General features: G+C 35.8%; 1 protein-coding gene and 1 pseudogene across 2 annotated transcripts; both read left to right on the top strand.

Annotated features, from left to right (window-relative positions):
• The first annotated feature begins 2,381 nt into the window (after positions 1–2,381).
• Positions 2,382–14,709, top strand: LOC132186785 (formamidopyrimidine-DNA glycosylase-like). 2 transcript variants are annotated; one of them, XM_059600846.1, is made up of 10 exons: positions 2,382–2,691; positions 2,924–2,975; positions 3,974–4,031; positions 4,762–4,830; positions 4,940–5,065; positions 7,441–7,491; positions 11,422–11,499; positions 11,757–11,856; positions 14,022–14,056; positions 14,145–14,709. In XM_059600846.1, the coding sequence occupies exons 1-10, from the start codon at positions 2,463–2,465 to the stop codon at positions 14,544–14,546; spliced, it is 1,200 nt and encodes a 399-aa protein (XP_059456829.1). In that variant the 5' UTR covers positions 2,382–2,462; the 3' UTR covers positions 14,547–14,709. The 2 variants fall into 2 exon arrangements, with proteins under 2 accessions (XP_059456829.1, XP_059456830.1); XM_059600847.1 differs by lacking the exon at positions 11,757–11,856 and adding an exon at positions 11,604–11,703.
• A 678-nt stretch (positions 14,710–15,387) lies between these two features.
• On the top strand, positions 15,388–25,914 carry LOC132186782 (formamidopyrimidine-DNA glycosylase-like; annotated as a pseudogene).
• The last annotated feature ends 236 nt before the right edge of the window (positions 25,915–26,150 follow it).

The following is a 26,150-nucleotide window of genomic DNA, read 5'->3' as shown; positions in this document are numbered from 1 at the left end:
AAAAAATTATTTTTTAATTAATTAATTATATGGACATGTGTCAAACTGTGATTGGTGCTGACGTGACATTCCATCAAATTTTAGACGAAATTTTGACAGAAGAACCATATCCGTCTTTAGGCAAATCAGAGGGACCTCTTGTTATAAAAAGTAAACCCTAGAGGTTAAAAAATAAAGAAGTTAAACCACATACGTGAATAAGGTATTTAACCCTTATTATTATTATTATTATTATTATTATTATTTATTTATTTTCAATTTCTTCTTTCCTCTTCTCTTCCTTTCATTGTCTCCCCAAACGCACAAAAATACTTCATTCTAGCTCCCCGTTAAGAAAAGACAAGTTTTGAATATATGACGTTAAGAAAAAAGATAAATTTTGAAAAATATGACCATTGGGAAAATATCAATTTTTTTAAAATATGACCGTTAAAAAAATACAAATTTTCAAATATATGAATGTTGGAGAATGATTAAAAAGGCAATAAAAAAATATTTAAATTAAATAATAAAAGTGAATATATAGCTTGAAAAGCCTGATGTAGCTGGTCATTTTAACTAATTATTTGACTAGCTACTACAATAGTTAACAAATTTGCTGAGCATAAAAAATCAATCGGATTCTCTCTCTTGTTTGGAAATAGTGAAAAGAGAATATCTTTTGTCAGGATATGGTGTAAAGCCGGATCTGCCTACGTGCGGTAGTTATGCTGTTAAACCAACTAATGGCCCGAATTTAATCAAAAAAAAATTTAACCAAGCGTTGTCATTTTAATGGTGACATTTTCTACATTTCCTTCTCTTTCATACAATGCATAATTCCAAATCATTCCACAACCTGCAAACAGGGCAAGACCCATGATTCCCCAACCACTTGTGTATATTTCTTACCACTTCAACAAATTGACATGAATAATTTCAGTTAAAAGTAGAAAAATAGAATTTAAAAACTGATATCAATTGCTGGCCTCCATGATCGACAAGCTTAACATTTGATTTACCCATGTCATATATGTGCGTTTCTAGGTTCTTGATCTAGGATGTCCTCTGGTTGTGGGTCTCTTCTTAGGCCAACGAAGCCCAGGATGAAGGGTCTGAACTATGAACGGAGACGGGTCTCTGTTCCTCACCAGCCTTTCAAACATTGAAAAAATCTCGACACCTCAGGCCTGAATGCCATATGATTGAGGTTTCGAGAGAGATCTAGGCAAGTACAAGGGGTGAAACCGTTGAATAATGGAGAATTTTTTTTTTAGTGTAATGGAGATTAAGAGTAGACGATATAAGGCCAAAGAGGTGTGCGCCCCAATCTTGTGAGCACCATGCGAGAGGGAGAGAGAAGGAAATTAAAAAACTTTGGTGAAGAACCACTAAAAACGACGACGCTTGGTTGATTTATTTTTTATTCTTTTAACAGCTTACATGCGGTAGTAAAATCTACGTAAGCCAGATCTATGTAAAGCCCATCTTTTACAGCATCCTCTAAAAAAGTGATACATCAGCTAAGAAAACAAAATACAATAAACATGAGAACAACAGATTTTGTGAGGAAAAAAAAACCGTAATGTAACAAAAGAAACACCGCCTCTCCTCTGCCCAAAACCATCGCCTAATGGTATTAGATCTTCAACCTAAAGCCACCACCATAGACCGATTGGAGGATTGGGAGGGGCTCGTCACGTTGCCATCCACTATCTGGCCAGATTTGCATCGGTTTGGCCATCGTTTGAGCAGATTTGCATCCGTTTGAGCAGATTTGCATCGGTTTGACCACCGTCTAGCAAGATCTGTGCCAGTTTGGCTACTGTTTAGCTAGATATGTGCCGATATGGCCACCGTTTGGCCATCGTTGCCATCCTGAGTCGATCCGCCATGGCCTCTCCATCTCTCCTTCTCATCCGCGCGTTAAGTTTGTGCTTCGTGGTGGGCTGAAGCTTGGGCGGTGCGGTGGTGTTGGGCGGAACCCGACAATGGCATTAGGTTGAAGAGGTGGTAGAGCCTTTTTATTGATTATTTATTTATTTTTTTCCATAAGATCCTGTGCTCTCATATATATTGTATTTAGTATTTTTAAATAATGTGTCAACCTCTCATTAAAGATGCAAAATAATACTTCCATCCCAATAGTAGTGCCTAAAAATCAGTTCAAGTGAAATAGTAAAATTGCATGACTAAAATGTTATATGAATTTAAAAAAATTTAATAGCAAAAATTTTAAAAAAATATTCTTTAACTAAAATTTAGATAAACATTTGCTTACTCTTAAAAAGAAACAAAAACCAATAGAATTTTTAAAGCCATTTTATTGTATAAAAATTTTCAAAATAATTTTAAAATATTTTATTGTATACATTTTTCAATTCTCAACATGACAAGCAAAAGGTCAGAAAACGCACGCGCCACTCTCACTCAGTCTGAAAAAGCGCGCGAAAGCTCCATAGCAGTCCGTGCGACGAAGCAGAATGCCGGAGCTTCCGGAGGTGGAGGCGGCGAGGCGGGCCGTGGAGGAGCACTGCGTGGGGAAAAAGATAAAGAAGGCGATCATAGCAAACGACACCAAAGTCATCGACGGAGTCTCGCCCTCGGACTTCGAGGCCGTTCTCCTGGGCAAGACCGTAATTTCAGCCCGCCGCAAGGGCAAGAACCTCTGGCTCCAGCTCGATTCCCCTCCCTTCCCTTCCTTCCAATTCGGTACAGTGCTCTTCAGGAACCCTAAAAAAATCACAGAGAAGAACCTTGTTTTTCTTTTTTAGGGCGTGTTTGGTTTGTGTTGTATTGAAAAGAATGGTTTTTTTTTTTTTTTGAGAGAATCATAATAAACTAATATGTGTTATCTGTTTCTCCAAGTTTCCCTTGATTGTACGAATATGACCGTGTAATTGAAATGTGAGGTCCATGACCTGTGTGGTCTTATTTGTTTCAGGCATGGCGGGTGCTATATATATTAAGGGTGTTGCAGTTACAAAATACAAGAGGTGAGGCATCGTTGAAAATACATTGTACACAATTTTTCTGATAACATTATGATATAGAAGCTGTTCTAGTTAGTATTCTTAGATGGTTTTCGTTGACCCCATTAAGGGCTATAATATAATAGTTCCATTAATTTCTTAATATAGGAACTGTTCAAGGCATGTTTGTCACATTTTAACTTTGAACTTAGTGACTTATTTAAATAGATTAAAAGGAGTAGGGGATTTCATGCAGAGTATCAAAAATTAGTTGATAGTAGTTTTTATTAGTTATGCATATTTTCTTGGAAAGAAAAAGACCCTGGCTTTTCCAATGTTTCTCCATAAAGGAGAGAAATCATGTAATTGTATGGATATTTGTATTTTTAAAGTATAGCTTGTTACATGCTTAACATGCGTCTCTTAAATGCCAAATTCCAGCTTATAAATCTAGAGTTTGTAAAGTTTCATGTTCAAAACAACACGAAATTTTTGTGGCATTTTTAGAGTCTTGAACTTTTCAGGGCTGAAGCTGAAAATCTTTCTTTTGGAAATATTTTCTTGCGGTGAAGTTCTTTTAAGTGACTAGAGAAACTTCTCTGGCAAATAATAGCGAAGCATGCTTACCAAATCCATGGTACTGCTTCCTAAGTAAGCCTGAAAAGGAAAAACAAAAAAAGAAAGGAAAATCTCGTGTGATTAAGGAAAGCTCTACTGATTTTGTGAAGTATAAAAGTGAAACAGGTAATTATATGATTTAATGAGTTACAAGAGTTTTTCAGGAGCATTGAACTTAGTCTACTAGTGAAGCACACCTATTGTGTCCCAATTTATTAGTTCTGCCAAATCTGAAATTTTCCTGTAAATAGACAATTTCTCACAACGTTGGTCTCAAATTTCATCTGTGTTTATTATGATAACTATCTCATATTGTTAATTGTTCCAGATAGACACCTGTTTAATGATCGCCATTTGTATGATAATTTCCAGTTGTTAAATGTAATAACGGAGTGTTTGCACAGGTCTGCTGTAAATGACACTGATGAATGGCCATCCAAATACTCAAAGTTTTTTATAGAAGTAAGAATTTTGCTCCTTCAATGTATGGGAATATTTATGCTTGTATCCTCGTGTTTTTCTTTATTAAATTAATAATATGGGGTCATACATCATTGCGATTTTGAGAATTATTGTACTCTACATGGGATCTAGTGTGGTTCAGGTCATTTATGTACAAGTTTGTAGAATTAATGTCAGCTGAACTGTGTTTTTTTAATTAATAAGGAATCACATATTTATGCATATTCGTCTATTCTCAAGTTTTTCATTAATCTGGTTACATCTTTTTCTTTTTTTCTTTTCTTTTTTTTTATTTTTTATTTTTTTTATAATAATGAAGTTCCAAAAGTCCCTTATTAGTTAGTTGTAAATATCTCTTGGTCTCAATGTAATTAGATCTAAGAAGATGCAAAAGGTCTCATGGAGCAGATAATTAGATTTGTTCCATCTAGTTGTATTCTCCTTGTGCTTAGTATTGGAGTGGGTGGGCATTTGTATTGTTTGGTTCCCACATGTGGCATTTACACTCCATTTTGTAATAATTTATGGAATGATTTATTTTTTGTTTATTGACTTTCAATTTGATTTGATATTTCCATATCTACACATAAAAGTGATGAGAAGGCCCCTCTGCACTTTATAATGAGATTAAATTACTTAAAAAAAAAAATACGAAGGCACTTTTTTCACTTTGGGATCTATTTGAACACTTAATTAGGATTGTAAATTCTCATTGAATGTCCTTGTGCAGCTAGATGATGGTTTGGAGCTGTCCTTCACTGACAAGAGGCGATTTGCTAAAGTCCGCTTACTCAAAGATGTATCATAACATCACTTGCTAATGAGCTTGAAATTTCCACTGGTGTTTTTGTATTTTTATTATCACACGAAGTAGACATTTAATATTGCCAATGGTTTTGTTAATACAGCCAGCTGCAGTACCCCCCATATCTGAGCTTGGACCTGACGCACTTTTGGAGCCTATGACAATTGATGAATTTATTGAATCCTTGAGCAAGAAGAAAATTGCAATTAAGGCTTTATTACTTGACCAGGTTAAAGCTGTTTTGCTCACTTCTCTTGCTGTTCCTAAGACTATACTGCTAAGAAATCTCTGCTTAATGGTTATTAAATAAATTTATGTGATTTCTGTATCATGCTTGCTTTGGAACATCAGATTTAGGTATTTAGCATTGTGTTCTCTTCTATTTTCTCTAAATATAGTTAGATGTATGCAAATTGTTTTTCATCTTTAAAATTATCTGTATCTATGGCTGGGCGTCGGTTAAAGTTGGTCGGTGTCGGTAGAAAAATTTTTGTTTCGCCAAAATGTTGGTAAAGTCGGAAATTTCACCGACTTATTCCGCCAAATTTTTGTCCCGACACCGATAGGCGGTCGGTAAAGTCGGTTTGGTAGAGTCGGTCGGTATGTGAAAAAATTGAAAATTATCGGTGAAGTCGGTCGGTAAAGTCAGTTCGATTAACAAATTTTATTTCGCCTACCGAACCGAATTTGTCAAAAGAAAATAAAAAAAATGTTTCGCCTACCGCCCATTGGTTAATCGGTGTCAGTAGAAGTCAGTTGGCTATCGGTCAGTAGGCGGTCGAAAGTCCGTAGGCGGTGAATTTGCCTAGGCCTATTTGTATCTAATGTGAAATGTGAACAAAATGTCGTGCTGAATTATGTTCTTGGATGCATTGGCATATACTACTATAATTTGTGTGAAGTTTCATGCTTGCATAGGGTGTTATGACTTATGTGAAGTAACTGAGAGCTAACATATGGATGGTGAGAAAGATGGTTTAGAATTAAGGATTCGTGACTAAAATTGCAACACCACATGTGTACACCGCATATTCTGCTATATATACACATGGTGCCTAATTGGAATCTTGGTTGTCCCTTTCTATAGCCAGATATGCATAACTTAATTATTTGATTCCCTTTTATGCTTGATGGATCAAACTGGTTAGAATGGAAGAATCTGTTATGTACTTGATGTTGCTTGCCCTGTGTATTTCCTGTGGCTTTCCAATATTTGAAACATGGCCTAGATTCTAGGTTCTGATAACTTGAGAAGCCACAAAATAGTTTGTTTTTAAGTGATTAAGATGCAAAAGTGTTCCCCCAAATTGCTCGTTTCCAGAATCTTCTTACATTCTTTATTTGAAGTCATCACTTTTTGGATCAGCATTCGTACTTTGGTGTTTGCTTTTTATATTCCAATGAGACGCTCTCGATGAGCTTGGCACTTAGAGCTTCTGAGAGTCTGAGATCTATGTTCATCACTTTCTTGGATCTATATATTTAACCTGTCCATATTTTCAAACATGCCTTACAAGGTAGTGAGATCATTCTCTATGTTGAACCTCCTTGCACTTCTAAGACTCAATTTCAATGACTTTAAAATGGTGTAGGTAAGCCAATCCTAGTTGATAAGCTTCATAAAACAACATTAAACTCTGGATCTTGTAGATTTATTCAAGGACAAAGTAGAAGATCGAGAAGAATTAATCTTTTTATTTTAATTGTTTGCACTGAAGATCAATCAGTTCAATGTGAGACAAGCAATGTAGTTTAAATGAAGGCTTCATTTATGGGGAAGGCGAAAGACGGGTGTAAGATGTATTCTGACCTTTCTCCCCCTCCCCACCGCTACCCCCACCCCCCACCCCCACCCCCTTGTTGTAGGTAGAATTTGATCCTAGATCCATGGTATGGCGAGATTTTACCAGTTGAGCTAATTCATAGTTGACATCCCCTGAAGTAGTGTGACTTTATGTTCTGAGTGATGGAAAATTTTCCCTAAAAGAGTGGAATGACATTATGAGATCTGTATAGCTGAACCAATAGTTGGGTTCAGTCTTTGTTGAGTCGAGATGCAGACACCTACTTTAATGCTGGAAAAGTGAAATACTACCAGCTTCTTGCTAAATTTGGGGAGGCTTTATCTGAGGGACAAGCTGAAATATTAGCACGTAAACACATCCTAATTGAACTACCATTGAATCAATTAGTCACTGAAAGGGATTGATTTTTTGAAAGAAATAAGTAGTTGTTCAACAAGGAGTCTTCAAAAGCCACGAGAAATAATCATAATTAAAAAGATAAAAAGGAAGAAAGCAAAGAAATTCTAAATCCATAAGCAGGGTAAGCAGCCTAAAATGATTCTTTGTTAATTGACTTTTGTAATTTTCAGGGTCCATTTTGTTTTTCTAGAAAATTAGTTTTGTCAGACCTAAGTGCATTAGAATTATCTCTATTATTTTTCCTTGATGATCTTGAGATCCTTGTGTACAAACTATGCAGCGAAGTAGCAAAAATTAGAATGACTTATCTAGTTCCACATGCAAGTGTTTTTTTGAATGATCATTACTTCATTTTGTATACTTATTAATTTTTATTTTCTCATTTTGTAAATCTTTGCAGAGCTACATTGCAGGTATTGGCAATTGGATCGCGGATGAAGTGCTATACCAAGTCAGTCTGCCCTTTATATCGAACATCAATTAAATTTTATTTTCAATAAATATTTTTGCTTCTGATTTTGGTGACTTTAGTTTGGGAACTCATTGTGACATATTTCATTTATGCTTTTGAGTTTGTTATTTCTTCATAATTTTCTCCATATTGATGTATATAGTTTTTCTTATGAGTAAATGAATTTCATTAAAAACACAAAGGGGCACTCAGGTACATAGGAAGTATACAAGAGAAACACCTAATAAAAAAGGAAAAAGGATAAAAAAGTCATGAAAACTAGAAATATGAGAACACTCATGGGCAACCATCCATTGGTTTGGAGTGTTGAAGAAGAAGGCCTTTAATTCCACCACCATCCTTTCACTATCTTTAAAGCTTCTCATTTTTTTTTCTCTAGATACACCACATCAAGCAAGGTGGGATCATCTTCCAAACAATTTCACTTTGAGGACTACCACACTGCCCTCTCCAATAAGCGAAAGATATATCACTCAATGGGGCATGACCCACGCTAAATCAAAGAAGCCCAAGATAGAGTTCCATAAGGCACTAGCTATTTTGCAATGAAGTAATAGGTGGTCAACAGTTTTTCCATTGTTCTTGCACATGCAATGCCAATCTACCGCAATGATTTGCTATTTTTTGAAGTTGTCCAAAGTGAGGATCTTACCTAAAATGGTTGACCAAGTAAAGAAAGCCACTCTTAAGAGGGCCTTACTCCAAATACTCTGAGGGAAATGATTGCAAACATGGATAATTAAGACACTATAAAATGATCTAACACCAAATGATCTTACCTAAAGTGGTCTGGGCAATGTCTAGGCAACCTCCTCTAGGGCACACTAGGAAACTGGGCTTCTCAATCAGAAGAGACGAGAAATCTATCAATTCTAGACCAGAAAGGAAGATCTTGATTATTCTACCAAGGGAATAGTCCCCTTACAAGAGAAAGATCTATAAGACCCTGATAAAAAATGAAATCTGAGAATTCTGTCATAGTTGGACTAAACTGGCCCTCTCTCGACGTCTCACTAGGGAAATGAGTGACCTTAAAGTTTCCCCTAATCCACCAATGTTATATTCCACCAACTAAGCAAATTTGCTAATTCATCCCTGAGAAGCCTTCTAGCCCCATTAGAATTAGGGCCATAAACACCTGTAAAAGCCCAAGTAAAATGATCTTCGACCTTCTAAATGAGCACATAATAGTAAACTCCCCCACATGCTCATTGATTTTCTCCACCACCCTCCTATCCAACGTAAGCGAAATTCCAGTAGAAGCTCGTCTAGAATCTAGACAACAACAATCTACATGATGGAAACCCCATAAACCATGAACCACTCTACAAGAGACTTATGATCTAGTTTAGTTTTCTGAAAGCAAACCACATCCGCCTTCCAATCTCTGAGCAAATTCCTTATCCTTAGGTGCTTATCCCCCGCATTCAACCCTCACAAGGATAACAAAGGACTATGTCGAGTGGTGCTGTATGTGCAAGAAGAGTGGGGAATCCGTTGATCATCTTTTGCTTCATTACAACGTGGCAGCCGCATTGTGGAATTACATTGTTTGGGATAGAGTGGGTTATGCCGAGATGGATGTTGGACTTGTTGACATGCTGGGGTGGTTCGGTTGGTTGTGGTCTAATGAGGGAAGTTTGGAGGCTGGCCTGGTTGTTCGTAATGTGGTGTATTTGGAGGGAGAGAAACACATGGACCTTTGAGGATGTTGAGCTTTTGGTGGTTGAGTTGTGAAGGAATATGATTAATATGTTGCATATGTGGATGGTGGCACATCATCGAGTGGATGTTCCTACTTTAGTAGTTTTCATGAACTTATTTTATTCTTCTTCTTATTAGGGGCTCATCTTTGTATATTCCCAGTGTACTAGGGTTGCACCCCTCTGTGCTCTATTAATGATACTGAAATTACTTACATAATATATATATATATATATAAAAAAAAATAAAAAAATTTAGGCTTCATTAAGAACTGAGAAACCTCTACCCTTACCTCATCCACGACTAGAACTTCTACCTTTAGTGTCATAATTACTAGAGCAATCCAGCCTTTTTAACTCTTTATTATCTCTATTTGCCCATTCAGAAATGGAGGCTGAATCCATACGGAACGACTTGCTTTGATGACTGTCAACAATGCTATAAGCTCCTCTTCAAAACCTTGATAAGAATGCCCCACAACACGATAGATATCTGTTACTTTTTGCAAAACTCAGTATAAATATTCCGGCTCTGAGCAATCAGTTCTCCCGAACTCAACAGGGTGACAAGGATTCAGAGGTGTGCACTGTGCAGATCATGGCCTCCTACCTATTGTGGATTTCCACATCTAGGCAAGGCAGTGGCTCACTATCAAATTGGTAGTTCCCTTTTGCACAACCCAATTCCCTCCCAAACAAAGTAGACAGTTCGTTACCTCCTCCCTATCAATAATAGCAATGTCCTCTGGCGAATTCTTAGAGGATGAAAGTGATGAAGAGGGCATGTAGTCCGCTAAAGAAATATGTGTCCCCCCTTCACCACTTTTGCCCACTCTGAAGGCTTAGGAATTTACTCAACACCCACAGGGCCCAAACTGGAGGTTGTCGACCTTGAGTCAAAAGCAACATCACCCAAGCCCTCTATTTGCCAGATTAAACGAGGCACTCTCCCAAAACAGGACACATCACCAACATTGCCAGCATCAGGGGGCCCAAACCCAAGAGCAACCAACACTACCTCTTCCTCGGCGGTATCTGAAGAGTGGGATTGAGAAAGTGGCCGAGAATGATTTTCTGGGGACAACACCTGAGAAGAACCATTGGCGAGATACCCCACTGAAACTTCGACCCCCATGACATTCTGTTTGGGGAAACCAAGGCTGCCAAGCTATTGCCGGCAAGTTCTAAACACCTCATCAAGCTTTCCTACACATGCGATGGTAGCTGCAGGGAAGGATCCAGAACCTTAGAATTCACTGGCGGATGAGTTTCCCAAAACCTCACTCAGCATGGCTTTTAGATCAACAACAGAGATGACAACACTGCATGAAGAAAATGGAGAAAATGCAGAACCAAGTGTAAATCGAGGGTGAAGGATCTCTCGTCCAGCACTACGATGAAGCCCTTCCAACCAACCCTACCATACTCTGCCACAGCTAAGTAGCGCACATGTTTATTAGAGCAACACTGCACGAGGAAGGCTGTGACCCCAACTCTGGAGGTTCTCTTAAAAAATCCTTCATCCCTTCCTATGGAAACCATGGCCTCCAAGGTGGTTGGTTAACAACCAAGCAAGTTAACCACCAAAGCTAACTTTTCCCAAATGGATAGATCGAACAATACCTCGACTCCTTTCACGAATTTGTAACATTGTAGACCCGTCCTCTGCTGCAAGCTCAAAAGATTTGGATTCAATAAAGCACTACCTCGAATTCCCCATAGGACTAACAAAATTCACTAACAAACAACTAGGACCACTGCAGCTGCCGGAAAAGCACAACAACTGAAATGGCTGTCAGGACGTGCCAATGAGAAGCCTCATTTATTTCTACAGAACAGAGAGGGATGGGGCGATGATACAGAAAATTTATTGATACAGTCTTATGTGTATAGTTCTAGGATGATCCTTAGACATGAAGATGTGTTGACATAATTTGAACACTGATTTGCTCTCTTTTCACCAAACTGCAACTTGAGATTAAATTTTTGTTCCTAGGGAGGCAAATTATGTCACATGGGGGTTGAGGCTGCGATTCTCTTTCTTTTTCTTGTTCTCTTGGAATCCTAAGAAATGTATAATCAATGGTCAGTGAAGTTTCAAAGAATATTAAATGTTTGGTGGCTTCTTCATGCTGCGATTTTTTTTTTTGTTCTCTCATCTACAATTCAATTTTTGGACTTCAATGACTAATTTAATTCCTCACAGGCAAGAATTCATCCACTGCAAGTTGCTGCCAGCCTTTCCAAGGAAAACTGCAGAGACTTACACAAGTGCATAAAAGAGGTGGGTGATAGTCTTTTGTTTTGGAGTATTTCCTCGCAATTTAGAAACCTTTCTTTTGTGGGACATGCATTCTTCATGGAATATATAGAGGACAATACATGTAGGTTATTCAATATGCGGTTAGAGTTGATGCTGATTGCAGTCGGTTTCCTCTTGAGTGGTTATTTCATTTTCGATGGGGCAAAAGGCCTGGAAAAGTTAATGGTAAGATTCTTCTGTTATATGTGATCATTTTGACAAAATAATTGATTTTACAGGTCATTGAGAAAGCAATTGAAGTTGGGGCGGATAGTAGTCAGTTTCCTAAAAACTGGATATTTCATTCCCGCGAAAAGAAGTCTAAGGCTTTTGTTGATGGTTTGGCTCCTGATCTTATGTGATATCTCATATAGAACTACAGAAACATGTTTGGATGGTATTCAATACCTCTGCCATATTTCATATCTGGTTATCTTCAAAATAAAAATCATTGACAACTTTCAATTATGAGAGCTTTCTTTCATCATTAACTTGATGAAAATAATATAATCAAACCTTAGAAACTAAGCTAGCACATTGTAGCATGTGCCTCAGATCTTTTTTCACATGGTGAAGATATTTTTTCATTGATGGTACTAATTAGTTTGCACTTTGATACTGCAAGATGATGAGCATATTTCTCCTTCTGAATCTTTTGTGCTATTCATTTTGAGCAAGTGGTCCTCTAGGTTCTATTTCTATCATATCTCATCTGTTTCTCTTGTGGATTTCTTCTCAGTTTGATGATATCTTGAGACTAATATCAAACTTGAAGGATCCAGATTATGATTAATTCAATAACTTTCTTTTCTGCTTCAATTCTTTTCATAAAGGAAATTGCATATAAAGTATTTGGGTGCAGTTATGTTTACAGTTTGATTTGTTTAGTGGCATATTTTAATACTGGGATTCGATAGTCAACTGCAAGAGAAAGTGGCACTGAAATTGCAAAATTGAAAATTGAAAACTTCAGTTGTGAAAACTAATGGAAGATTTGGGATGCACAACAGAGGAAAGGTTCCATTTTTGGATCTGATAATAATACTGTTGTCTTGCCATGCAATAGGGCTTGATTGTAGTTGCTTAGGGTTACGCTGACAAAAAGAATAAAAAATTATTGAGGAGTAATCTTTCAGTAAAAATAAGGGAAGGAGATTAAAAGTTCTTGTCTCACGTGGGAAATTTGCTTCCTTGTTCTATAAATTAAAGGGAAATGGTACCAATGAGCTTGAGTTCAAATGGTACTTCTTCCCTTTGTAGCAAGGTGGAGGAGGGTGAGGTCCTGGGTTCATGTCACCAAGAGCATGTGTATGTGTAAAACTTACCAATCAAAAAAATAAATTAAAGGGAATGGTTTTCATGAGTGTTTCTTGCTATTTAACATGCTATTGGAGATATGTCTTCGAAACTTTTAGATCTAGATGATACTTACATGGAGCTGTTTTTTATATTTTAAGTTCCTTTGAAGCATCTAGTTACTTATAAAAACAAATTTCTTTAATTTCCTTTAAAGCATCTAGTAAAATCATTTCAAATTTAGGTTTTACCGACACTTTCTTGATGATTTCTGCCTGTTTGATGCACCTTTTCTGGTTTGGGTTTTCTTTAAGTTTCCCAATCATCTCCTAATTGTTTTCTGGTATGTGCCCTCATTCAATAAAGGAGTTAGCTACTGTTGATTATTTAGATTTACAATTTGAAGCCGATGTAAAAAATGGCCTATGTATTAGATATTAAAAACAAAGTAAAAAACGACCTTATTAGATATTAAAAACAAAGCGAAAAAAGGTATGCCACTTTCATGAAGTAGCACGATAAGGGATCATAAAAATTTTTACTATAGAAGACAGTGAAGCATGTGATTGAAGATTTCCTTAGTCACTGTATTTTAGACTAGTGTTTGGTAACGATTATGTTGCCTTTTTTTTTTCGTTTACGTCTCTCTCTCTCTCCAATTAAGTGTGAAAATGGATTTCTTTCTTTTTCTTTTTACTTGGATGATTATCTATGATTATCACTCCCTACTAGACCTACTTGTTTGTCCTTGGCATATGAGTTGAAGATTCGATTCTAAGTCTAGAATACTGGCCTAATGCGCTCATTTGAGATCCATGTATACATGTTTGAAATTAAATGGTATTGATTATTATGAAACATGAACTTGACCCAGTGTTTAATTTATATCAGATATATTATGATGTAATATATTTGAACTTTTCTTCTATTCTTACACCTACCTTTTCCTAATTTAGAGAACCTAGGTAGTCCATCTCATATAAAGATTCAGACTTTTCTTTACAAAGAATGATATATTAACCTTTTAACATGCTAGTGTTGAACATCATTCTTTTAATAGGCTTTATGTTAGATCAAAGATACTAGGTTTATTTAGGACCAAGGAATAATCGTTCATTTTCTTATTTTATTTCTTGAGCACATTTTATCCTATTTGTTTTATAGACATCTTGAGCTACAAATATTTATGAAATTCCATGTAATGGCAGGGAAGAAAATTGATTTCATCAATGCTGGTGGCAGGGTATGTCATTCTCAAACAGCACCCTTTAATAGTTATAGCTTTAATTTGCGGTTCATGTGATGAGAATGTTTTTTTTTTTGGGTCTTAGACAACAGCATATGTACCAGAGTTACAAAAGCTAAGTGGAAACCAAGCTGCAAAAGCAGTGGGTGAACCCAAAAAGAGAACTTCAAAGAAAAAAGGTGGTGGGAAAGATGACAGTGATGAACCAGCAAACAAGGAAGAGGAAATTATTGAAAGTGATGAACTGAAGAAAGGACCTAAGCCTAGAGGTCGAACTAAAAAGCCTCTTATGAAAAGAAAAATTGAGGATAGTGACGATGATGAGGGAGGTGATAATGATATTGGCGGTGCTGCTGCTGCTGATAGTGATAGTGATGAAGTTCAAAAGAAGAAAATGAAAAAAGCAACCTCTAAGGCAGAGAAGGCATCCAAGAGAAAGGTGCAAACCAGTCAAAATAGTAAGAAGGCAAAGAAGAAAGCAAAGTAGGTAGGTAACAAGATATTGAGAAGGTTGTCATCCCCAGTGCATGTTGTGGAAGAACTGAAGGACCAGAATATTTTGTTTGTAACTGTTGTCAGTAGGCTGACCTATTTTTTTCATGGAACTGGTCAATCCTAACCTTTTTGTCATGCACATAACTTCTATCATGGATGCACAGGACTTCTATATGGTACATGGAAGCATGGCATTACTTCATACAACATATGTTCTTTTACAAGTATGTATTGGAGAAAGTAGAGCGGAGGGAATGTCCCCATGCATCGAATGTATCCAGATAGTAGGTCCATACCCTGAGGATATTTTTTTCTAAGCAAAAAGGTAGGCTGGAAAGACCAATATTGGCTATCCTACCGCCGTGACTATAGTGGCACCTACTTGCTAGGAGTTGCATATGAGAGCCTTCAACGATGAGAACTGCCAGTGTTTTTTCAAATGCAACTACCCTGAAGATTAAACCTTTACTTATTGAAGAGTGCAGGTTCAATCTGGTTCTTCACTTAGAAAGCCCAAAATAATTTTTAATGACATATAAGAACATTTAATTAAAAATAATAATTAATTAATTATTAAGGTATTTTATTATATAAGAATTTCAAATATGAATTATTATTTTAAAATGTTTTATTGTATAGATTTTTTTTTAAAGAATCAATGTTATATGTTAATATTTATTAATCTTTAAATCACGATAGATAATAAATAAAAAATAATAAATACGGATAATTGGATAAAGACAAATATTTTCTTAATCTCGAATTAAGAAAATTCATGCGAGCAGAAGTATTTTAAGGGCCACAAATAAAAATTCACAAAACGCCCGCGCCACTCTCACTCTTGAGTCTGAATAAGCGCGCGAAAGCTCCATAGCAGTCTGTGCGACGGAGTAGAATGCCGGAGCTTCCGGAGGTGGAGGTGGCGAGACGGGCCGTGGAGGAGCACTGCTTGGGGAAGAAGATAAAGAAGGCGGTGATAGCAAACGACTCCAAAGTGATCGACGGAGTATCGCCCTCGGACTTCGAGGCAGCTCTCTTGGGCAAGACCGTAATTTCAGCCCACCGCAGGGGCAGGAACCTATGGCTCCAGCTCGATTCCCCTCCCTTCCCTTCCTTCCAATTCGGTACAGTGCTCTTCAGAAACCCTAAAATAATCACATAGAAGAACTTCGTTTTTCAGTCCACAGGGCGTGTTTGGTTTGTGTTGCATTGAAAAGCGTGGTTTTTGCTTTTTGAGAGAATCATAACCACTTAAGTCTGATACGATACTTTGGTTTATTTTAGCTCAGATGGTAAATAGATCTACATAACATTCTACAAATTTCAAGCTCTTAAGTATCATGATTTTCACAATAAACTGATTAAAGAAGATACCAGAATCCATGGTGAAATGAGATTTCACAAGAATTTGAATAATTATGTGATTAAATTAAATTGGGTACTCAAGGATAAGATGGAGTGAATTTAAAAGTGACAGTTTATGAGGTCTTTAATTTAACTATGGAATATTTCATGGAGGAATTAAAAGTCAAGAATAAGAATTGTCTGATGGATTTATTGCTTTAATAAAAATATAAAGTAGAGTGCAATTACAATTATTTGTTGGATTCGATTGTAACTAAATAGCAACTTGTGAGAGCATTCTTTACAGCCTCACCAAACTAGTGAGGGCATTCCTTTTTTTTTTTGATAAGTAATAATGTTATATCAAAAGCGCAGAGGGGCGCAACCCCGCCTAAGAGGGAGAGAAATGAAAGAGGAAGTCAGAAAAACTAATTACTAAAGGAGCTAGCCAAGCGGCCGCCCAAGAGTAAAGAGTAAAGAAGAAAAGATGAATCAATTCCTCTATAGTCCTAGTAGAGTCCTCAAAACATCTAGCATTTCTTTCAATCCATATACACCACATAGAACATAGAGGGATCATCTTCCAAACTACCGCGCTTCGAGCACGTCCTCCTGACCGCTAGCAATAGTGAGGGCATTCCTTGCTAGGTTTACATGATATATATGCTCTAGCTTGAGGGGAAGTGTTACAAAGTTTGTTAGGGTTTAGAGTACATGTGTATTTTAGTCATTGTAATATTTTTCAGCCTATATAATAAAGTATGTGAGGCTACGTGAATGTAATGTGGCTCCACTTCTCTCTAACTTTTCCATGCAAGCTACAACAAAAGCCTTCTTGAAATCTTGATTTGAAAGCATAAACACCAGAAAACGGGTTTCTCTTACTTGACCCTCTTAAGTTACACTAAACTAACCCCAAGAGGTTGGCTCAAGTGGTAAGGGCTTTGGTCTTGGTGGTCTTTCCATCATGTCTAAGGTTTGAATCTCCTTGGGTGCAAACAATTTCTTGGGGCCAGCCCATTGATGAAGCCGAAGTATTACCCAATCCGTGTAGAGGGAGCGCTTTACATGGGTTCGAGGTTTATCCAACAAGGGTAAGTACACGAAGTGACCCTGCTTTGGAGGGGTTCCTCGTAATAAAAAAAATGTTACACTAAACTGATGGATGATGTATATATTTATAGGCTAGAGAGAAGACTGGTTTTCTTAGTCAACTATAACTCCACTTCCCATCAAAGTAGGATTCCAATGGGAAACTACTTCTCTTAATGGACCAACAGTTTAATAGAATTAGGATTAGATAACGTTATAACATTATGAGTCTTAACAGTTTTTCATATGTGCCATGTCATGTGGGTCATTAAATTCTTACACGTGTTCCTGTTTCTCTAAGTTTCCCTTGATTATACAAATATGATCATGTAATTGAATTGTGAGGTCCATGATCTGTGTGGTCTTATGTATTTCAGGCATGGCGGGTTCTATATATATTAAGGGTGTTGCAGTTACAAAATACAAGAGGTGAGGCATGGTTGGAATGCATTGTACTCAATTTTTCTGATAACATTAAGATATAGAAACTGTTCTAGTTAGTATTCTTAGATGTTTTTCATTGACCCCATTTAAGGCATATAATGCAATAGTTCCATTAATTTCTTATTATTGGAACTCTTCATGGCATGGTTGTCATACTATATTATTTTTAACTTTTTTTTGGGTGAATAAAACTATACTATTTTAACTTTGACCTTAGTGACTTATTTAAATAGACTAAAAGGAATAAGGGATTTCATGTAGAATATAAAAAAATTAGTTGATAGCATTTTTTATTATTTATGTACATTTTTTTTAGAAAGAAAAGGACCCTGGCTTTTCCAATGTTTCTCCATAAAGGAGAAATCGTGTAATTGTATGTATGTGGGGCTACATAGCTGTATATTTGTATTTTTAAACTTCAGCTTGTTATATGTGTAGAGAGCTGGTCATGCGTCTCTTAGATGCCAAATTCCATCTTGTAAATCTAGTGTTTGTAAAGTATCATGTTCAAAATAATACTAAATTTTGGTGACATTTTTAGAGTCGCCAAAAACTTGTTGTACAAATTATATTAACTCGCAAGTGCACGAATCGATTGTAGTTAATGGATTGCAAGTGAGAGGTCAATCCCATAGAGAATTGTATTCTTGAAAACAAATTTATATCTAAATCAATTGAACCCTAACCTAATTCCAAATTTTTTAGAGATTATAGTTTGAATGAAAAATCAAAAGCAAAAGCAATTTAAAGTAACTGTAATCTAATGACGAAGCACTAGGGTTTCGGAATTCGCACTCACAAATTCATAGGAAAATAGTTCTATGATCTATAATCTTTCCCAAAGTTCTCACATGTAAATCTTAGGTTTGTTTTACTATTGCTTCAAATAATTAATCAAAACTTCTCATGTATCCATTCATAACCCAAATCACAAAAGAAATTCAATATTTAATTAAATCATTAACTGTATCCGTAAATCACAAGAAAATATCCAATTTTTATCAAAACATCAATTGTATCCAGAGAATAAATCATAGGGGAAATCCAATTTTTAACGAAGAAAACCAAGCAATCAATTGCATTGAATAATCTTAAATCATCAAGTATATTCTTGAATCACAAAAGATATCCAAGAATTATTCAATACAATTGATTAGAAGTAAAACAATAGGGCAATTAAATCATTAAATTGGGAAACACTACATATATGGAACAAAGTGCTAATCATAAGTGAGGCTAAACCTTCGACTTTTCAGGGCTGAAGCAGAAATCTTTCTTTTGAAATATTTTCTTGGGGTGGGTTTGTAATACTACTGGCTTTTAATGGAAAAGTTCTTTTAAGTAACTAGAGAAACTTCTATGGCAAATAATAGCGAAGCATGCGTACCAAATCCATTGTACTTCTTCCTATGTAAGCCTGAAATGGAAAACAAAAAAAGAAAGGAAACTCTCGTGTGATCAAGGAAAGATCTACTGATTTTGTGAAGTATAAAAGTGAAACAGGTTATTATGTGATTTAATGAGTTACGAGAGTTTCTCAGGAGCATTAAACTTAGTCTATAAGTGGAACACGCCTATTGTGTCCCAATTTATTAGTTCTGCCAAGATGATGATTTACAATTGTTAAATGTAATAACAGAGTGTTTGCACAGGTCTGCTGTTAATGTCACTGATGAATGGCCTTCCAAATACTCAAAGTATTTTATAGAAGTAAGAATTTTGCTCCTTCCATGGATAGGAATGTTTACGCTTGTATCCTCATGTTTTACTTATAAATTAATGATACGGGATCATAATCCTTGCAATTTTAGAATTATTGTACTCTACGTGGGATCTAGTGTGGTTCAGGTCATTTATGTACAAGTTTGTTGTTTTAATGCCAGCTAGACTGTCTTTTTTCAAAAAAATAAAAAATAAAAAATTAAGGACTCACATATTTAATGCATATTCATCTATTCTCAAGTTTTTCATTAATCTTGTTACATCTTTTTTTAAATGGTGAAGTTTCAAAAGTCCCTTATTGGTTAGTTGTAAATGATCTCTGGACCTCAATGTAATTAGCTAAGATGCAAAAGGTCTCATGGAGCAGATAATTATATTTGTTCTTTCTGGTTGTATTCTCCTTGTTCTTAGTATTGGAGTGGGCAGGCCTTTGCATTGTTGTATTCCCACATATGGCATTTACACTCCATTTTGTAATAATTTATGGAATGCCTTTTTTTTTTTTTTTTTGGGCTTTTAATTTGATTTGATATTTACATATCATACACCTAAAAGTGATGAGAAGGCCCCTCTGCACTTCACAATGAGATTAAATTACTTATCAAAAAAAGAAAAAAGAAAAGAAAAGAAAAAAAACAGTGATAAGAAGGCACTTTTATCACTTTAGGATCTTTTAGGATCTATTTGAATACTTAATTAGGATTGTAAATTCTCATTGAACGTTCTTGTGCAGCTCGATGATGGTTTGGAGCTGTCTTTCGCTGACAAGAGGCGATTTGCTAAAGTCCGCTTACTCCAAGATGTATCATAATATCACTTGCTAATGTGCTTGAAATTTCCCAAGGTGTTTTTGTATTTTTATTATTATACTTAGCAGGCATTTTATATTTCCAATGGTTTGTTAATGCAGCCAGCTGCAGTACCCCCCATATCTGGGCTTGGACCTGACCCACTATTGGAGCCTATGAGACTTGATGAATTTATTGAATCCTTGAGCAAGAAGAGGAAACAATTTACAATTAAGGCTTTATTACTTGATCAGGTTAAAGCTTTTATGCTCGCTTCCCTTGCTGTTGCTAAGATAATACTGCTAAGTAATCTCTGCATAATGGTTATTAAATAAATTGATGCAATTTCTGTATCATGCTTGCTTGGGAACATCATATTTAGGTATTTAGCAATGTGTTCTCTTCTATTTTCCCCAAATATAGTTAGATGTATGCAAAACTATTTTCATCTATAAAATTATCTGTATATGATGTGAAATTTGAGCAATATTTCGTGCTGAATTACATTTTTGGACACATTGGCACATACTACTAGAATTTTGGCGAAGTTTAATGCTTGCATAGTGTGTTATGACTTATGTGAGGTGACTGAGAGCGCTCATATGGATGGTGAGAAAGATGGTTTAGAATTAAGGATTCGTGACTACAATTGGAAGACCACGTGTGTATATAGCATATACTGCTATAGCCAGATATGCATAACTTAATTATTTGATTCCCTTTTATGCTTGATGGATCAAACTGGTTAGAATGGAAGAATCTGTTATGTACTTGATGTTGCTTGTGCTGTGTATTTCCTGTGGCTCTCCAATATTTGAAACATGGCATAGATTCTAGGTTCTGATAACTTAGAGAATGGCCACAGAATAGTTAGTTTTAAAGTGATCTAAGACTTAAAAGTTTTCCCCCAAATTGCTTGTTTCCAGAATCTTTTTACATTCTTTATTTGAAGTCATCACTTTGTGGATCAGCATTCATACTTTGGTGTTTGCTTTTTATATTCCAATGGGATGTTCTTGGTGAGCTTGGCACTTGGAGCTATGTTCATCACTTTTTTGGATCTTTATGTTTAACCGGTCCATATTTCCAAACATGCCTTGCAAGGTGGTGAGAGCATTCTCTATGTTGAACCTCCTTGCACTTCTAAGACTCAATTTCAATGATGACTTTAAAATGGTGTAGGTAAGCCAATCATAGTTGATAAGCTTCATAAAACAACAGTATATTCTGGATTTTGTAGATTTATTCAAGGACAAAGTAGAAGATCAAGTAGAAGAAAGCTTTTTATTTTAATTGTGTGCAATGGTGGTCAATCAGTACAAAATGAGACAAGCAATGTTGTTTTCTAACTGGTTTCAGTCTTTGTTGAGTTGAGATGCAGACACCTACTTTCATGGTGGAAAAATGAAATACTACCAGTCTACCAGCTTTGGGCAAAATTTGGGGAGGCTCTATCTGAGGGGCATAAGCTGAAATATTAGCACGTAAAAGTATCCTAATTGAACTACCGTCAAATCAATTAGTCATTGAAAGGGTTCAATTTGAAAGAAATAAGTAGTTGTGCAAGGAGTCTTCGAAATCCATGAGAAATAATCATAATAAAAAGAATAAAAGAAGAAGTCAATGAGAGACGAGAGTCTTAAATCCATAAGCAAGGGAAGTAGCCATAAAATGATTCTTTGTTAGTTTACTTTTGTAATTTTTTTTCAGGGTCTTTATTTATTTTTTGTCATATCTGAGTGCATTAGAAATATCTCAATTATTTTGCCTTGATGATCTTGAGATCCTTGTATACAAACTATGCAGTGAAGTTGCGAAAATTAGAAGGACTTATCTTGTTCCATTCCACATGCAAGAGTTTTTTTTTCAAATGATCATTACTTCATTGTGTATGCTTATTAATTTTTCTTACTGTGTAAATCTTTGCAGAGCTTTATTGCAGGCATTGGAAACTGGATTGCAGATGAAGTGCTATACCAAGTTAGTCTGCCCTATATATCTAACATCAATTAAATTTTATTTTCATTAAAGAGTTTTGCTTCAAAGTTGGTGACTTTAGTTTGGAACTCAACAACAAATCAAAAAACGCAGTCACCAAGTCCACATCCCAATCCTGCACAGGTCTGATAAAAGATAAATTCTGACAGATCAAGAAAAATATTTGAGCAGTAAGGTAGTCCAAAACTTGAAAGTAGAGGCTTCTCAATGGTGTGTGTAGGCGCATTAAGTCAGTCATCTCAGTTGTTGTGCTTTGTCGGCATAAACCGTGGTTCTAGTTGGTTATTAATGATTGTTGTTAGTCCTATGGGGAATTCGATGTGATGCTTTATTGAATCTAAAGCTTTTGAGCTTGTGGTGGAGGGTGGGTCTACAGTGTTACGAATTCTTGACAGGAGTCAGGGTATTGTTTGTTCTATTCATTTGGGTAAAGTTAGTGTTGCTTGGATGGTATCCACCGTGGAGGCCATGATTCAAGAGGAGGGGATGAAGGACTTCACAGGAACCTCCAAAGTTGGGGTCACAGGCGAGGATTACGCTCTAATAAGCATGGGTATTATCTGGCTGTGGCAGAGTACGGTGGGGGTGGTTGGAAGGGCTTTATCGTTGTGCCAGAAGGAAGAGGTGGAAAGGGGTGGAGTTCCTTCTCCCTTGAGTTGCACTCAGTGCTGTATCTTCTCCATGAGAGTCACAATGGTGGGAGTAGACCTCAGCCAGTTGGGATTCAAAGAGGTGGCCATTTTTCGCATCGTTTGGTAGGGTGTTGTTGCAAGCCTTGAAACTGCCGGAAGAGGTGGTTGGGTATAGGTGTTATGTGGAGGTTCTGAAGGAGCATTCGGCAACATCCTCTTCAACAAGGGGTGATTCTGGAAATTTTTCTTCAACCTTGATGAAGGGAAAATTGACTGGGATGGCTGCGCTTGGCTATGTTTGCTTTTGGCTATGTTTGCTATCCCAATATGAATACTCTCAGAAATGTATAATCAATTGTAGATGAAGTTTCAAAAATATTAAATGAATACTCTCCTCTACAATTCAATTTTTGGACTTCAATGACTAATTTAATTCCTCACAGGCAAGAATTCATCCACTGCATATTGCTAACAGGCTGTCCAAGAAAAACTGTGCAAACTTAGGCAAGTGCATAAAAGAGGTGGGTGATCGTATTTTCGTGCAATTTAAAAACCTTTGTTTTGTGGAGCATGCATTCTTCATGGAATATATAGAGGACAATACGTGTAGGTTATTCAATATGCAGTTAGAGTTGATGCTGAATGCAGTTGGTTTCCTCGAGTGGTTATTTCATTTTTGATGGGGCAAAAGGCCTAGAAAGTTAATTGTAAGATACTTATGTTATATGTGATCATTTTGACAAAATAATTGATTTTACAGGTCATTGAGAAAGCAATTGAAGTTGGGGCAGATAGTAGTCAGTTTCCTAAAAATTGGATATTTCATTCCCGCGAAAAGAAACCTAAGGCTTTTGTTGATGGTTTGACTCCTGATCTTTTGTGATATCTCATATATAACTTCAGAAATTTGTTTGGATGGTATTCAATACCTCTGTAATATTTCATGTCTGGTTATCTTCAAATAAAAATCATTGATTACTTCTAATTATGAGAACTTTTCTTTCATCATTAACTAATAATATAATCAAACCTTAGAAACTAAGCTAGCACATTTAGCATGTGCCTTGGATCTTTTTTCATATGGTCAAGATAGTTTTTCATTGATGTCACTAATTAGTTTGCACTTTGAACTGCAAGATTATGATCATGATTCTCCTTCTGAATGTTTTGTGCTATTCATTTTGAGCCAGTGGTCCTCTAGGTTCTATTACTATCATATCTCATCTGCTGCTCTTGTGGATTCCTAGTCAGTTTGATGATATCTTGAGACTAATGTCAAACTTGAAGGATCCAGATTATAATCAATGCAATAACTTTGTTTTCTGCTTCATTTCTTTTCATAAAGGAAATTGCATATGAAGTACTTGGGTGCAGTTATGTTTACGGTTTGATATATGTAGTGACATTTTTTTATACTAGGTAATGGATATTCCACTGCGTGAGAAAGTAGCACTGAAATTGCAGAATTGAAAATTGAAGACTTCAGTTGTGAAAACTATGGAAGCTCTTGGGATGCACAGCAGTGAAAAGGTTCCATTTTTGGATCCTATAATACTGTTGTCTTGTCATGTCAATAGGGCTTGAATTTGATTGTAGTTATTTAGCGTCATGCTGACAAAAGAGTCAAAATTGTTGAGTAATCTTTCAATAAAAATAAGGGAAGAAGAGTAAATGTTTTTCTCTCATGTGCGAAATTTGCTTCCTTGTTCTATAAATTAAAGGGCAATGGTACCAATGAGCTTTAGCTCAAATGAGTTCAAGGTGTAGGGTGAGGTCGCGAGTTCAAGTCCCACTGGGTGTGTGTAACTTTTCACTCAATAAAGGAGTTAGCTACTGTCGATTATTTAGATTTACAATTTGAAGCCGATGCAAAAAATGACTTACATATTAGACATTAAATACAAAGCGAAAAAAGGTACGCCACTGTCATGACATAACACGATAAAGGGTCATAAAAAATTCTTACTATAGAAGACAGCGAAGCTATGTGATTGAAGATTTCCTTAGTCACTGTATTTTAGACTAGTGTTTGGTAACAAATATGTTACCCCTTTTTGTTTATGTCTCTCTCTCTCTCTCTCCAATTAAGTGTGGAAAGGGATTTCTTTCTTTCTTTTTCTTTTCCTTTTTACCTGGATTATCTATGATTATAACTCCCTACTTCACCGTCTTGGTTGCCCCTTAGCATATGGATTGAAGATTTGATTCTAAGCCTAGAATGCTAGCGTATGTGCTCATTTGAGGTCCATGTATACATGTTTGAAATTAAATGGTATTGATTAGGATGAAACATGAACTTTGCGTAGTGTTTAATTTATATCAGATATATTATGATGTAATAATATTATAACTTTACTTCTATTCTTACACCTACCTTTTCCAAATTTAGAGAAACTAGGTAGTCCAACACAGTATCTCATGTAAAGATTCAGACTTTTCTTTGCAAATAATGATATATTAACCTTTTAACATGCTAGTGTTGAATATCATTCTTCTAATAGGCTTTATGTTAGATCATAGATACTAGGTTTATTTGTGACCAAGAAATAAATGTTCATTTTCTTATTTTATTTCTTGAGTACGTTTTGTCCTATTTGTTTTATAGAAATCATGAGTTACAAATATTTATGAAATTCCATGTAATGGCAGGGAAGGAAATTGATTTCATCATTGCTGGTGGCAGGGTATGTCATTCTCAAACGGCACCCTTTAATAGTTATAGCTTTAATTTGTAGTTCATGTGATGAGAATTATTTTTGGGTCTCAGACAACAGCATATGTACCAGAGTTGCAAAAGCTAAGTGAAAACCAATCTGCAAAACCAGTGGGTGAACCTGAAAGGAGAACTTCAAAGGGAAAAAGTTCTGGGAACGATGACAATGATGATGAAATTGATGAACCAGCAAACAAGGAAGAGGAAATTATTGAAAGTGATGAACTGAAGAAGGGATCTAACACTGGAGGTCAAGGTAAACAGCCTCCTATGAAAAGAAAATTTGAGTAATAGTGTTGTTGATAATATTGGCGGTGGTGGTGCTGCTGCTGATGGTGATAATGATGAAGTTCAAAAATAAGAAAATGGAGAAAGCAACTACTAATGAAAGAGCTAAGACAGATAAGTAGGGATGTAAATGAACAGAGCCGCTCATGAACAATCTTGAACTCGGCTCGGGATTGGTTCATTTATTAAACGAATCGAGCTTGAACAAAAATTTATACTCGTTTATTAAACAAGCCGAATTTGTATATACTCGGATTGGCTTGTATGACTTTTTTTTGTTATTCGCTTATTTGTATAATATTATTTATTATTTTGTAATGAGAACATTGTTAAGATTTATTATTGTGTGTAATAAATATATATACATACTATAAGATAAGCATATAAACTCGAGTTTAGAGTGCTTAAGATTCGAGTTAATTTATTTAATTATTCAAATAATAAATCTTAACAATAACTAAATAATTAATAATTAGTATGAATTTACAATAAAAAAGAAAAGAAAAGAAAAAAAATGAATGAAGAAGTTAATTGAGTAGTTTGTGAACAACTTCGCTTTAACATATTATTTAGCT

Source organism: Corylus avellana, chromosome ca7 (assembly GCF_901000735.1).
Source record: "Corylus avellana chromosome ca7, CavTom2PMs-1.0".
Classification (NCBI taxonomy): Eukaryota; Viridiplantae; Streptophyta; class Magnoliopsida; order Fagales; family Betulaceae; genus Corylus; species Corylus avellana.
The sequence above is the reverse complement of the archived record's forward strand: the minus strand, read 5'-3'. Positions and strand labels throughout refer to the sequence as shown.